This window comes from Oncorhynchus clarkii, chromosome 9 (genome assembly GCF_045791955.1).
Source record: "Oncorhynchus clarkii lewisi isolate Uvic-CL-2024 chromosome 9, UVic_Ocla_1.0, whole genome shotgun sequence".
NCBI classification, from domain to species: Eukaryota; Metazoa; Chordata; class Actinopteri; order Salmoniformes; family Salmonidae; genus Oncorhynchus; species Oncorhynchus clarkii.
The window spans coordinates 75104082-75120140 of NC_092155.1; the positions used below are offsets into that span (position 1 = coordinate 75104082).

At 41.3% G+C, this 16059-nt stretch overlaps 1 protein-coding gene across 12 annotated transcripts in view; it reads right to left on the reverse strand.

The window, feature by feature from the left end:
• Nucleotides 1-16059, reverse strand: part of LOC139416948 (ubiquitin protein ligase E3 component n-recognin 4) — a 147288-nt gene that overhangs the window by 31490 nt on the left and 99739 nt on the right. For all 12 annotated transcript variants that reach the window (XM_071166148.1, XM_071166146.1, XM_071166141.1 and 9 more), the window contains 8 exons: nucleotides 8961-9074; nucleotides 7803-8012; nucleotides 7149-7298; nucleotides 6785-7012; nucleotides 6577-6655; nucleotides 3661-3879; nucleotides 3189-3357; nucleotides 363-593 (listed from right to left, as the gene is read on the reverse strand). In XM_071166148.1, the coding sequence (XP_071022249.1) occupies nucleotides 363-593; nucleotides 3189-3357; nucleotides 3661-3879; nucleotides 6577-6655; nucleotides 6785-7012; nucleotides 7149-7298; nucleotides 7803-8012; nucleotides 8961-9074 (1400 nt within the window). The remainder of the gene's footprint in view (nucleotides 1-362; nucleotides 594-3188; nucleotides 3358-3660; nucleotides 3880-6576; nucleotides 6656-6784; nucleotides 7013-7148; nucleotides 7299-7802; nucleotides 8013-8960; nucleotides 9075-16059) is intronic.

Sequence of the window (16059 nt, forward strand, 5' to 3'; positions counted from 1 at the left end):
ACTGCAACACAGACAGACAGACAGGGTTAGTATTTAAATCAGACCTGACAGAGTACTACAACACAGACAGACAGGGTTAGTATTTAAATCAGACCTGACAGAGTACTACAACACAGACAGACGAGAGACATATTTCAGTAAGAAACAAAACAAAGAGGCACACAGCTGTGGAAGCTAATTTGATATATTTAATTGAACCATTATTTTAAAAAACAGGTTAGTCTTGAGATAAAAACCTATTTTGCAAGGGAAACCTATAGTTATATATAGTGCAGCGGCAATCTCCACGAGTAAGGTGACTGGAGGCGACAGCGACACCAGGCTAATGATGATGGATAGTTTCGGTCTGTACTTAGCCGTACCTGTAGATGTTAGAGTTGGGGTGGGTGGTCAGAATGTGGTTCTGGGTCCTCAGGATTTCCACAGCTTTCTGGGAATACTCCTTCAACTTCTTCTCGGTCTGCGGGGTCTTCAGGGAAAAGTAGCCGAGCAGGTCTACAAACTGAGCGGCCTTGCGTCCGTAGGCAGGCAGCTCTGGCCAGATGGCCCAGGTCAGGTCCAACAGCAGCTCCTGTTGAGACTTACTGGAGTTTCTACAGAGAGAAATAAATATGTTTTTAGCTTTGAGGTTAAGTATTGACAATTTGTAGATGTTGAAAGATATTGTAGTCCTGCAAACAGTCTTTTCTGACCAGCAAAGCATGACAAACATACTTCCAAGAAACTGGCAGAGAACCATTGTGTGTAGGCAGCTCTCTAGGTTCAGGCATTGTCTAGAATGACGAAGAGCCTGCACATTTATAACTGTTACAACAGATACCTTTTACGAGGCTAATGTGTGTGTGTGTGTGTGTGTGTGTGTGTACTAGTGCCAAGTGCTTTTCTAGGTCGGTTTGGTTTCAGTTCGATTATATAAAAATATATATATATATGTTTTGATTATTTAAACATGTAGAATACTCCCCCCTTTTAATGGAGATTCCACAGCCCAAAATAGTGAACATTGAATTGCCAAAACATTTAAAATATTCTATAGTCTCTTCTTCAATAGAAGAAGAATTACACCACTATTTAAGTTGTGTATAGGACTTAGTTTGTATCCGATGTCTTTATTGGTTTTCATTTCTTACAGTCAACATCTTCACATTTAGCAGCCAGCGTTATCTCTGTCCTCCTCATACTGCTCGGTCTTTAACCATCCTATTTAGCTAGGCTAGCTGCACAGCTGTCTGACTAAATATTTAATTTTTTATTTTACCCCTTTTTCTCCCCAATTTTCGCAGTATCCAATTATTAGTAGTTCCTATCTTGTCTCATCGCTACAACTCCCGTACGGGCTCGGGAGAGACGAAGGTCGAGAGCCTCCGATACACAACCCAACCAAGCCACACTGCTTCTTAACACAGTGCGCATCCAACCCGGAAGCCAGCCGCACCAATGTGTCACCGTGCACCTGGCGACCTTGGTTAGCGCGCACTGCGCCCGGCCCGCCACAGGAGTCGCTGGTGCGCGATGAGACAAGGACATCCCTGCCGGCCAAACCCTCCCTAACCCGGACGACGCTAGGCCAATTGTGTGTCGCCCCACGGACCTCCCGGTCGCGGCCTGTTGCGACAGAGCCTGGGCGCGAACCCAGAGTCTCTGGTGGCACAGCTAGCACTGCGTGCATCTAACCTAACTTAGCAGGCGTAAAAGTCTATCCATCTCTGCCTGAGATTTTAAAAAAAACAAAAAACTGGTGCAATGGATTATGGTCATTGCAGTTAATTACCAAATTTATGCACTGAACTAGGTTAAATATTTGCTTAATGAAAACTACAACTCCCTTCAGCCCAGCGTCCCGCATAGTTCAGTTTATTTTCTCTCTCCAGAAACGGCGAGTTGGCTTCACAAAGTAAACCAAACTAAATGGAATTCAAGTTATCGAACTGACAATTAGTTGTTTATAACAACCCCCCCAAAATTATAATACAAAATGGTGGTTAATCGCACTAGTGTGTACTACTGTACCTTAAAGTAGTGCGAGTACATACCTGTAGATATGCAGTGCCAGACAGTGGGCTTGCCACTAGTGTGTACTACTGTACCTTAATGTAGTGTGAGTACATACCTGTAGATATGCAGTGCCAGACAGTGGGCTTGCCACTAGTGTGTACTACTGTACCTTAATGTAGTGTGAGTACATACCTGTAGATATGCAGTGCCAGACAGTGGGCTTGCCACTAGTGTGTACTACTGTACCTTAATGTAGTGTGAGTACATACCTGTAGATATGCAGTGCCAGACAGTGGGCTTGCCACTAGTGTGTACTACTGTACCTTAAAGTAGTGTGAGTACGTACCTGTAGATATGCAGTGCCAGACAGTGGGCTTGCCACTAGTGTGTACTACTGTACCTTAATGTAGTGTGAGTACATACCTGTAGATATGCAGTGCCAGACAGTGGGCTTGCCACTAGTGTGTACTACTGTACCTTAAAGTAGTGTGAGTACGTACCTGTAGATATGCAGTGCCAGACAGTGGGCTTGCCACTAGTGTGTACTACTGTACCTTAAAGTAGTGTGAGTACATACCTGTAGATATGCAGTGCCAGACAGTGGGCTTGCCACTAGTGTGTACTACTGTACCTTAAAGTAGTGTGAGTACATACCTGTAGATATGCAGTGCCAGACAGTGGGCTTGCCACTAGTGTGTACTACTGTACCTTAAAGTAGTGTGAGTACGTACCTGTAGATATGCAGTGCCAGACAGTGGGCTTGCCACTAGTGTGTACTACTGCACCTTAAAGTAGTGTGAGTACATACCTGTAGATATGCAGTGCCAGACAGTGGGCTTGCCACTAGTGTGTACTACTGTACCTTAAACTAGTGTGAGTACATACCTGTAGATATGCAGTGCCAGACAGTGGGCTTGCCACTAGTGTGTACTACTGTACCTTAATGTAGTGTGAGTACGTACCTGTAGATATGCAGTGCCAGACAGTGGGCTTGCCACTAGTGTGTACTACTGTACCTTAATGTAGTGTGAGTACATACCTGTAGATATGCAGTGCCAGACAGTGGGCTTGCCACTAGTGTGTACTACTGTACCTTAATGTAGTGTGAGTACATACCTGTAGATATGCAGTGCCAGACAGTGGGCTTGCCACTAGTGTGTACTACTGTACCTTAAAGTAGTGTGAGTACGTACCTGTAGATATGCAGTGCCAGACAGTGGGCTTGCCAGCGCACGGCGGAGGAGTTGGACTCGAGCAGGAAGCAGCGGAGGAACTGGATGAGAGTCTCTTTGTCGGCAAACTTGTTGAGCTGAGAGACCAGAGCAGTACACAGCTGGTCCTCCTGGCTACCCACACCGTCACCTGGAGAAGAAGAAAACATTTTAGAGGAAGACTTGCTTGGAGCGCACGCACACACACACACACTTCAGATGACAGTAGTAAGTCTTCCTTAAAACACAAACACTTCAGACTACAGTACCAAGTCTGTTTCTCAAACTTACAACCAATGAAAGGTTTTCAAGGATAAAAAACATTTTTAACTCAATCATTTTCTAACGATCGAAAGACTTTAAAACAATCAACGTATTTCCGACGATATACAGCCATAATAATTTAAGTAAGTAAGGTTATAACATGATGAACTCTCGTGTCTCTCTCCCTCACCTTCTTTGTCTTTCTCCTTGTCCTCCTTTTTGCTCTTCTTGCTTGAGGACTTGCTCTGAGAGGACTGAGTCCCAGTGCCCCCAGACCCTCCTCCAGAGGAAGAGGAGGAGGAAGCCAGGACCTTGCTGCCACACAGAGCACAGGATAGCAGCTGGAGGAGCACCGGAGACACTCCCTCATCTACCAGGAAGCTGACCTGTAGTAGGAAGTACAGTATGGCTGGAGAGAGAGGGGAGAGGGGGAGGAGAGAGGGGAGGGGGGGAGGAGAGAGGGAGGAGAGAGGGGAGAGGGGAGGAGGAGAGAGGGGAGAGGGGGAGGAGAGAGGGGAAGGGGGGGAGAGAGGGGAGAGGGGAGGAGGAGAGAGGGGAGAGGGGGAGGAGAGAGGGGAAGGGGGGGAGAGAGGGGAAGGGGGGAGAGAGGGGAGTGGGGGAGGGAGAGGGGAGTGGGGGAGGGAGAGGGGAGTGGGGGAGAGAGGGGAGTGGGGGAGGGAGAGGGGAGTGGGGGAGAGAGGGGAGTGGGGGAGAGAGGGGAGTGGGGGAGAGAGGGGAGTGGGGGAGAGAGGGGAGTGGGGGAGAGAGGGGAGAGGGGGAGGGAGAGGGGAGTGGGGGAGGGAGAGGGGGAGGGAGAGGGGAGTGGGGGAGGGAGAGGGGAGTGGGGGAGGGAGAGGGGAGTGGGGGAGAGAGGGTTAAAAAGACAAACTAACTAATCCAGGGTAACACTTCAAGAAATTCACAATTGAGAGGCATAAAGGCTACCCGGGTTACCACTTGACAAGTCTAAAGGCTACCCGGGTTACCACTTGACAAGTCTAAAGGCTACCCGGGTTACCACTTGACAAGTCTAAAGGCTACCCTGGTTACCACTTGACAAGTCTAAAGGTTACCCTGGTTACCACTTGACGAGTCTAAAGGTTACCCGGGTTACCACTTGACAAGTCTAAAGGCTACCCTGGTTACCACTTGACAAGTATAAAGGTTACCCTGGTTACCACTTGACAAGTCTAAAGGTTACCCTGGTTACCACTTGACAAGTCTGAAGGTTACCCGGGTTACCACTTGACGAGTCTAAAGGTTACCACTTGACAAGTCTAAAGGCTACCCTGGTTACCACTTGACAAGTCTAAAGGCTACCCGGGTTACCACTTGACAAGTCTAAAGGCTACCCGGGTTACCACTTGACAAGTCTAAAGGCTACCCGGGTTACCACTTGACAAGTCTAAAGGCTACCCGGGTTACCACTTGACAAGTCTAAAGGCTACCCTGGTTACCACTTGACAAGTCTAAAGGTTACCCTGGTTACCACTTGACGAGTCTAAAGGTTACCCGGGTTACCACTTGACAAGTCTAAAGGCTACCCTGGTTACCACTTGACAAGTCTAAAGGTTACCCTGGTTACCACTTGACAAGTCTAAAGGTTACCCTGGTTACCACTTGACAAGTCTAAAGGTTACCCTGGTTACCACTTGACAAGTCTAAAGGTTACCCTGGTTACCACTTGACAAGTCTAAAGGTTACCCTGGTTACCACTTGACAAGTCTGAAGGTTACCCGGGTTACCACTTGACGAGTCTAAAGGTTACCACTTGACAAGTCTAAAGGCTACCCTGGTTACCACTTGACAAGTCTAAAGGCTACCCTGGTTACCACTTGACAAGTCTAAAGGTTACCCTGGTTACCACTTGACGAGTCTAAAGGTTACCCGGGTTACCACTTGACAAGTCTAAAGGCTACCCTGGTTACCACTTGACAAGTATAAAGGTTACCCTGGTTACCACTTGACAAGTCTAAAGGTTACCCTGGTTACCACTTGACAAGTCTAAAGGTTACCCTGGTTACCACTTGACAAGTCTAAAGGTTACCCTGGTTACCACTTGACAAGTCTAAAGGCTACCCTGGTTACCACTTGACAAGTCTAAAGGCTACCCTGGTTACCACTTGACAAGTCTAAAGGTTACCCTGGTTACCACTTGACAAGTCTAAAGGTTACCCTGGTTACCACTTGACAAGTCTAAAGGTTACCCTGGTTACCACTTGACAAGTCTAAAGGCTACCCTGGTTACCACTTGACAAGTCTAAAGGCTACCCGGGTTACCACTTGACAAGTCTAAAGGTTACCACTTGACAAGTCTGAAGGTTACCCTGGTTACCACTTGACAAGTCTAAAGGTTACCCGGGTTACCACTTGACAAGTCTAAAGGCTACCCTGGTTACCACTTGACAAGTCTAAAGGCTACCCTGGTTACCACTTGACAAGTCTAAAGGCTACCCGGGTTACCACTTGACAAGTCTAAAGGTTACCACTTGACAAGTCTGAAGGTTACCCTGGTTACCACTTGACAAGTCTAAAGGCTACCCTGGTTACCACTTGACAAGTCTAAAGGTTACCCTGGTTACCACTTGACAAGTCTAAAGGCTACCCGGGTTACCACTTGACAAGTCTAAAGGCTACCCTGGTTACCACTTGACAAGTCTAAAGGCTACCCTGGTTACCACTTGACAAGTATAAAGGCTACCCTGGTTACCACTTGACAAGTCTAAACGTTACCCTGGTTACCACTTGACAAGTCTAAAGGCTACCCTGGTTACCACTTGACAAGTCTAAAGGCTACCCTGGTTACCACTTGACAAGTCTAAAGGCTACCCTGGTTACCACTTGACAAGTCTAAACGTTACCCTGGTTACCACTTGACAAGTCTAAAGGCTACCCTGGTTACCACTTGACAAGTCTAAAGGCTACCCGGGTTACCACTTGACAAGTCTAAAGGTTACCACTTGACAAGTCTGAAGGTTACCCTGGTTACCACTTGACAAGTCTAAAGGCTACCCGGGTTACCACTTGACAAGTCTAAAGGTTACCCTGGTTACCACCTGAGGGGGAAAGGCTAAAAAAGAGCAAGAATGAAGAGCCTTGAACTTACAGTCATCCTTCATACAGAACTTCTGCCAGTTGATGGTCCTCTGGGTGGCTATCTCAGCACAGGCCTTCAGGTGCTCCATCTGTCGACAAAAAACAGAGAAACTCAAGTACAAGAAAAAGTCGCAAAAATATATACATATATTTTTTTTTAAAGATGTAAGACTGAGGTATTGGGGGATTAATACAAGATCTGAGATGTAGACACTCACCAGACTAATGAGCGTGTCGTACTGCAGGGCGGAGCCGGAGGTTGCCGTGACGACGCCGGCGCGGAGGAAGATGCCCTGTTCTTCCAGGAGCTTCTTGATGCCGCGGACGTGAGAGTCCAGCGTGTGCAGGTCCCGGAGCTGACGGTACTTCTCCTTAGAACCACAGATGAACAGGAGCAGCTTCCTGACCTGGCGTCTCACGAAGGGCGTCTGCTGAATCATCAGGTACTGCACAGGCAACCATAGATGGTAGAAGGGGTGTTAGTGTGTGTGTGTGTGTGTGTGTGTGTGTGTGTGAGCGAGCTAGTAGGAGACAGAGAGCGATTGAGAGAGAGGAGGAAAAAAAGTGTGGGGAATCATGTACCTCAGACAGGAAGTAGAACCAGGAGTGGTCGAAGACGGGAGGCGGGATGCGGGGGTTGGTGTCAGCGATCTTCTTGATCTGATAAGGTAATCTCAGAACCATCTCAGTCAGAAGTTGGGAGTAGGCCTCAAACACATCAGCAGCATGACCCTGATTAAGAGACAGGAGACGGGAGAGAGCGAGAGGAGAGACGGGAGAGAGCGAGAGGAGAGACGGGAGAGAGCGAGAGGAGAGACGGGAGAGAGCGAGAGGAGAGACAGGAGAGAGCGAGAGGAGAGACAGGAGAGAGCGAGAGGAGAGACAGGAGAGAGCGAGAGGAGAGACAGGAGAGAGCGAGAGGAGAGACAGGAGAGAGCGAGAGGAGAGACAGGAGAGAGTGAGAGGAGAGAGCGAGAGGAGAGACAGGAGAGAGCGAGAGGAGAGACAGGAGAGAGCGAGAGGAGAGACAGGAGACAACATACATGAAGTAAATAGACACACAGAAACAGTGTCTACCAATCACCTTGCATCCCAAACATCTATTCATTATGTGATCAAGATGACCCATTCAGCACCAGTGATGCTCCAACTGATCCACTCAACATGCTGAAACTCAACATGGCTGCACTCAACAAGATTACGTTTTTGGAAATCGGCGTTGGGGTTTCCTCTTACCTTGACGTACTGCCTCAGGAAGAAGGGGCTCATGTCCGGAGGAGAGGAGGAGGTGTGAGGTTTGAGGAGCTGGGAGGCTGCCACAGACTCCTCCTCTTCCTGCTGGCTCTTCCAGAACTCCAGCAGAGACTTGAGGACGTGGAGACAGTAGTCTATCGCCCCCTGACTGAGCAGGGCTGTGGCCGTGGCGTTGGAGATCAGAGAGGACGACTGGAGAAGGAGATGTAAATCGGGAAAACTTAGAACAGATCAACATAAAATTCCATAGGAGGCCATTTTGAAAAAGGTAGAAAAGCCTCAGTTTTCTGTCCGTAAAACCCTAACGACGGCATCATGCTGAAATGTGTCACTTAAAGGAGCAATATGCAGAAATCGCTCCCCTATTTCCTGGTTGCTAAAATTCGAATAGTTCGCCTAATTTCAGTTTATGTGACAAAAGAGGCAATGTAGAGAAGCATTGTACCATCTAAAACCCGCTGTGAAATATATTATCAGAAGTTGGTGTTCAAAACCGAAAGTAAAAAGATGCCAAATCAAAAATGAAATCTGCAATATGTAACTTTTTTGGGGTGACCCGAACAAATTCACATAGAAATGGGTGTTATAAAATCGGTCATTCTCATTGAAAGCAAGTCTAAGAAGCGGTAGATGTGTTCTAAGTGCGCTAATTCTATGCTATCCGTTGTTGCGTCTTCTACTTTCGGTTTTGTACACCAGCTTCAAAAAACACAATATTTTTTTGTTATTGAAAATATATTTCACAGCAGGTTTAGATGGGTACAATGATTCTTTAGACGACACTGGCTTGTGTCACAAACTGATATCAGGAGAACTATTCGAATTTTAGCAACCAGGAAATAGGGGAGCGATTTCTGCATATTGCTCCTTTAAGAAGGGAAGCATAGAAATAGCACAGATCTCTACCACTTAAGACTTGCTTTCAACGAGAATGACAGATCTATAAAACTCACATTTCTATGTGAATTGGGTTATATTGCAGCTTTAATAAAAGCATTGAGTGGGTTGAGTCACTGAATCTACTTCATTGTCCTCCATGAGTGACTGAATATAATTTTCTCTTCTGGTCAATATACAAAATCTTTGGGGGAAAAAATGTTATTTTTTTTTGTAAATATTGGAGGAGCAGAAAGCCCGTACCTCAGAGGAAGACTTAGATCCAGACTTGGTTCTGGACATGAACACAGAGAGCAGTCTCATGATGACCAGATGGACCTCGTTGATGGGGCTGCGCTCGTTCTTCTTGGACACGTCCTGGAGGAGAAAACAACAACAAAAAAAACGGTGGTGAGAGAACGGACAATGACAAAGGGACACACACACCAAGGCTGTTTCTAACGGCTGTTACGATGACCGTATTACCGCCACACTGGTGGTCAAAGTCATGACCGCAGTCAAAGGTGACCGTTTAGTCACAGTAAATAGGCTTTTCAAAACAGCGTTCTGATCCTGCTGATGGTCATTAGTAGTCTACCAAACATTTTAACTGCCTGGTATTCAGCAATCTATTGTCCCTCTAATCACTCTGACATCAATGTAAATGTAACCGAAAATCAAACACTTTCATGAGAGCCCAGGAGCTCATGTTGCGCAACATTTTCTATAGGCTATGCAATTGCGTGAGAAGACAAGAGTGATGGCCTCTGTTAAAAAGAGGAGGATCCCCATTAGCTTTCTATTGGCTAGGCCAACTGTATTTATTTCTCAACTTTCCTAATATCAAGTACATTGCTTTTCTTTACAACAGGAGTATATCCTACCTGGCTGCCATGAACATAAACCAGGGGAAAAGCATCCTCCATTCACTATTTAAGTGCATAGATGACATGTATTTTTTTCCCGCTGCCCCTGTTTAGATACAGGTGCATTATAATGGTCCATTTTAAATGCAAACTAAATTAACACATTATTTAGTCTATGTGAAGACAAGATTTAATCAAGAATAGTCTGATGGGTGACAATATTAGCCAATCCCTTGTGAATGACGTATGGCCCTCCCTTGTGAATGACGTATGGCCCCCCCCGTGAATGATGTATGGCCCCCCAGTGAATGACGTATGCCCCCCCCCCCCCCATGAATGATGTATGGCCCCCCAGTGAATGACGTATGGCCCTTTGTGGATGATGTATGGCCCCCCTTGTGTGCAGTAAGGCGTGTGCATTTTCTAACAACGTTTCCAAATGAAAGTCGCACACCTCATGTAGCCGAGCCTATGGTTTGATCAGGTTTGTATCACAACTAAAGTGGCCAAATAACTTCTTAAATATAAGAACATAAATCTGCTTTACAAGGGGTGTTGAGCCTAACTGACATACATACAGAAGCTGCGCGTGAGTTTCAAGTTTGGGGATGATACATTTTCACAATTAAAATTACACCTTTATAATAGAATAGGTCAACTTTGTACTATGGGGGGGAGATAGTAAATTGACATAGGCTAGTGCTTTTGCTGTTCGTTAGGCCTACTAGTCATCTTGTCGGCTGACAAAAAGTAAATGTGGACAGTTCTTCCAATATCTTCAATATGCGCCTCAGAATTGGATAAGGACGCACGCAGTAGGGGTCCCAGATGTGTCCGTCTTCACTTGTAGCCCGTGAGAAGGACCCAATCACGTGACGGGAATTGGCTACTAAAAATGTAGATAACCGAGAGAGCCATGTGAATGAGAGGGGCTTCGGAGCATGGCGATTGGCAGCCAGAAGAAGGGAATTATAATATTCAGCCTAAGGGCACAACGACCACAAGGCATGGATTTGTTTTTTTAGGTTGGTCACGGGGAAATTCGAGGCCTGGTGAGAATATTATCAAGTGCTGGTCAAACTGTGAATGAGAGACTGATGGAGTGCAGCCTGCACATTTAAAATATATATATATTTTTTAAATCGCATCATGCCGCCTTACAATTTATTAAAAATCGAAATATATAATAAGCCCAACGTTTGTAGAACTTAAGTTGTATAAATACATTAAAATTAAGCCGATAGGAGGACCTGTTTCTTTGTTAACTGCTCAACACAGAACAGCCGCATGTTCACACTCCCTCAAATCGTTCTGAGAAGATATCCTTTCTATTTTATTCAGCTTGGTTCAATTGTATTCTTCATACTATAAAATAATGCCACGGAATTCTTAATGAACTACTGTAAGCCCACAGTCATATGGCCGAGCCGGATCAGGACCTAACTTAAGGAGTTATTCTGTTCTAGACAAAATGGTCTTCATTTCCTGTTTCTTCAGACCTGTCTAAAATAAATAATGGATTTAGTGTGAAGGTTTAGACTATATTACATGGATTTATTGTGAAGGTGTAGAATATATTACATAGATTTATTGTGAAGGTGTTGACTAAATTACATGGATTTATTGTGAAGGTGTTGACTAAATTACATGGATTTATTGTGAAAGTGTTGACTAAATTACATGGATTTATTGTGAAGGTGTAGACTATATTACATGGATTTATTGTGAAGGTGTAGACTATATTACATTGATTTATTGTGAAGGTGTAGACTATATTACATGGATTTATTGTGATGGTGTTGACTAAATTACATGGATTTATTGTGAAGGTGTTGACTAAATTACATGGATTTATTGTGAAGGTGTAGGCTATATTATTAAATCGATTTATTGTGAAGGTGTAGGCTATATTATTAAATGGATTTATTGTGAAGGTATAGACTATATTACATGGATTTATTGTGAAGGTGTAGACTATATTACATGGATTTATTGTGAAGGTGTAGACTATATTACATGGATTTATTGTGATGGTGTTGACTAAATTACATGGATTTATTGTGAAGGTGTTGACTAAATTACATGGATTTATTGTGAAGGTGTAGGCTATATTATTAAATGGATTTATTGTGAAGGTGTAGGCTATATTATTAAATGGATTTATTGTGAAGGTATAGACTATATTACATAGATTTATTGTGAAGGTGTTGACTAAATTACATGGATTTATTGTGAAGGTATAGACTATATTACATGGATTTATTGTGAAGGTGTTGACTAAATTACATGGATTTATTGTGAAGGTGTTGACTATATTACATGGATTTATTGTGAAGGTATAGACTATATTACATGGATTTATTGTGAAGGTATAGACTATATTACATGGATTTATTGTGAAGGTATAGACTATATTACATGGATTTATTGTGAAGGTGTTGACTATATTACATGGATTTATTGTGAAGGTGTAGGTAGACTATGTTACATGGATTTATTGTGAAGGTGTAGACTATATTACATGGATTTATTGTGAAGGTGTAGACTATATTACATGGATTTATTGTGAAGGTGTAGACTATATTACATGGATTTATTGTGAAGGTGTAGACTATATTACATGGATTTATTGTGAAAGTGTAGGCTATATTACATGGATTTATTGTGAAGGTGTAGACTATATTACATGGATTTATTGTGAAGGTGTTGACTATATTACATGGATTTATTGTGAAGGTGTTGACTATATTACATGGATTTATTGTGAAGGTGTAGAATTTATTACATGGATTTATTGTGATGGTGTAGGTAGACTAAATTACATGGATTTATTGTGAAGGTGTTGACTAAATTACATGGATTTATTGTGAAGGTGTAGGCTATATTATTAAATGGATTTATTGTGAAGGTGTAGGCTATATTATTAAATGGATTTATTGTGAAGGTATAGACTATATTACATAGATTTATTGTGAAGGTGTAGACTATATTACATGGATTTATTGTGAAGGTATAGACTATATTACATGGATTTATTGTGAAGGTGTAGACTATATTACATGGATGTATTGTGAAGGTGTAGACTATATTACATGGATTTATTGTGAAGGTGTAGACTATATTACATGGATTTATTGTGAAGGTATAGACTATATTACATGGATTTATTGTGAAGGTGTTGACTATATTACATGGATTTATTGTGAAGGTGTTGACTAAATTACATGGATTTATTGTGAAGGTGTAGACTATATTACATGGATTTATTGTGAAGGTGTAGGTAGACTATATTACATGGATTTATTGTGAAGGTGTAGACTATATTACATGGATTTATTGTGAAGGTGTAGACTATATTACATGGATTTATTGTGAAGGTGTAGACTATATTACATGGATTTATTGTGAAAGTGTAGGCTATATTACATGGATTTATTGTGAAGGTGTAGACTATATTACATGGATTTATTGTGAAGGTGTTGACTATATTACATGGATTTATTGTGAAGGTGTAGGTAGACTATTACATGGATTTATTGTGAAGGTGTAGACTATATTACATGGATTTATTGTGATGGTGTAGACTATATTACATGGATTTATTGTGATGGTGTAGGTAGACTAAATTACATGGATTTATTGTGAAGGTGTAGACTATATTACATGGATTTATTGTGAAGGTGTAGGTAGACTAAATTACATGGATTTATTGTGAAGGTGTAGACTATATTACATGGATTTATTGGGATGGTGTAGACTAAATTACATGGATTTATTGTGATGGTGTAGGTAGACTAAATTACATGGATTTATTGTGATGGTGTAGGTAGACTATATTACATGGATTTATTGTGAAGGTGTAGACTATATTACATGGATTTATTGTGATGGTGTAGGTGTAGACTATATTACATGGATTTATTGTGATGGTGTAGGTAGACTAAATTACATGGATTTATTGTGATGGTGTAGGTAGACTATATTACATGGATTTATTGTGAAGGTGTAGACTATATTACATGGATTTATTGTGAAGGTGTAGGTAGACTATATTACATGGATTTATTGTGATGGTGTAGGTAGACTATATTACATGGATTTATTGTGAAGGTGTAGACTATATTACATGGATTTATTGTGATGGTGTAGGTAGACTATATTACATGGATTTATTGTGAAGGTGTAGACTATATTACATGGATTTATTGTGAAGGTGTAGACTATTACATGGATTTATTGTGAAGGTGTAGACTATATTACATGGATTTATTGTGATGGTGTAGGCTATATTACATGGATTTATTGTGAAGGTGTAGGTAGACTATATTACATGGATTTATTGTGAAGGTGTAGGTAGACTATATTACATGGATTTATTGTGAAGGTGTAGGTAGACTATATTACATGGATTTATTGTGAAGGTGTAGACTATATTACATGGATTTATTGTGATGGTGTAGACTATATTACATGGATTTATTGTGATGGTGTAGACTATATTACATGGATTTATTGTGATGGTGTAGGTAGACTATATTACATGGATTTATTGTGAAGGTGTAGACTAAATTACATGGCTTTATTGTGATGGTGTAGGCTATATTACATGGATTTATTGTGAAGGTGTAGACTATTTTACATGGATTTATTGTGATGGTGTAGGTAGACTATATTGCATGGATTTATTGTGAAGGTGTAGACTAAATTACATGGATTTATTGTGATGGTGTAGGCTATATTACATGGATTTATTGTGAAGGTGTAGGTAGACTATATTACATGGATTTATTGTGAAGGTGTAGGTAGACTATATTACATGGATTTATTGTGAAGGTGTAGGCTATATTACATGGATTTATTGTGATGGTGTAGGTAGACTATATTACATGGATTTATTGTGAAGGTGTAGGTAGACTAAATTACATGGATTTATTGTGAAGGTGTTGACTAAATTACATGGATTTATTGTGAAGGTGTAGGCTATATTACATGGATTTATTGTGATGGTGTAGACTATATTACATGGATTTATTGTGATGGTGTAGACTATATTACATGGATTTATTGTGATGGTGTAGGTAGACTATATTACATGGATTTATTGTGAAGGTGTAGGTAGACTATATTACATGGATTTATTGTGAAGGTGTTGACTAAATTACATGGATTTATTGTGAAGGTGTTGACTATATTACATGGATTTATTGTGAAGGTAGACTATATTACATGGATTTATTGTGAAGGTGTAGACTATATTACATGGATTTATTGTGAAGGTGTAGACTTATATTACATGGATTTATTGTGAAGGTGTAGGCTATATTACATGGATTTATTGTGAAGGTGTAGACTATATTACATGGATTTATTGTGAAGGTGTAGACTATATTACATGGATTTATTGTGAAGGTGTAGGCTATATTACATGGATTTATTGTGATGGTGTAGGCTATATTACATGGATTTATTGTGAAGGTGTAGGTAGACTATATTACATGGATTTATTGTGAAGGTGTAGACTATATTACATGGATTTATTGTGAAGATGTAGACTATATTACATGGATTTATTGTGATGGTGTAGGTAGACTATATTACATGGATTTATTGTGAAGGTGTAGGTAGACTATATTACATGGATTTATTGTGAAGGTGTTGACTAAATTACATGGATTTATTGTGAAGGTGTTGACTATATTACATGGATTTATTGTGAAGGTAGACTATATTACATGGATTTATTGTGAAGGTGTAGACTATATTACATGGATTTATTGTGAAGGTGTAGACTTATATTACATGGATTTATTGTGAAGGTGTAGGCTATATTACATGGATTTATTGTGAAGGTGTAGACTATATTACATGGATTTATTGTGAAGGTGTAGACTATATTACATGGATTTATTGTGAAGGTGTAGGCTATATTACATGGATTTATTGTGATGGTGTAGGCTATATTACATGGATTTATTGTGAAGGTGTAGGTAGACTATATTACATGGATTTATTGTGAAGGTGTAGACTATATTACATGGATTTATTGTGAAGATGTAGACTATATTACATGGATTTATTGTGAAGGTGTAGGCTATATTACATGGATTTATTGTGATGGTGTAGGCTATATTACATGGATTTATTGTGAAGGTGTAGGCTATATTACATGGATTTATTGTGAAGGTGTAGGTAGACTATATTACATGGATTTATTGTGATTGTGTAGGCTATATTACATGGATTTATTGTGAAGGTGTAGGTAGACTATATTACATGGATTTATTGTGAAGGTGTAGACTAAATTACATGGATTTATTGTGATGGTGTAGGCTATATTACATGGATTTATTGTGATGGTGTAGACTATATTACATGGATTTATTGTGAAGGTGTAGACTATATTACATGGATTTATTGTGATGGTGTAGGCTATATTACATGGATTTATTGTGAAGGTGTAGACTATATTACATGGATTTATTGTGATGGTGTAGGTA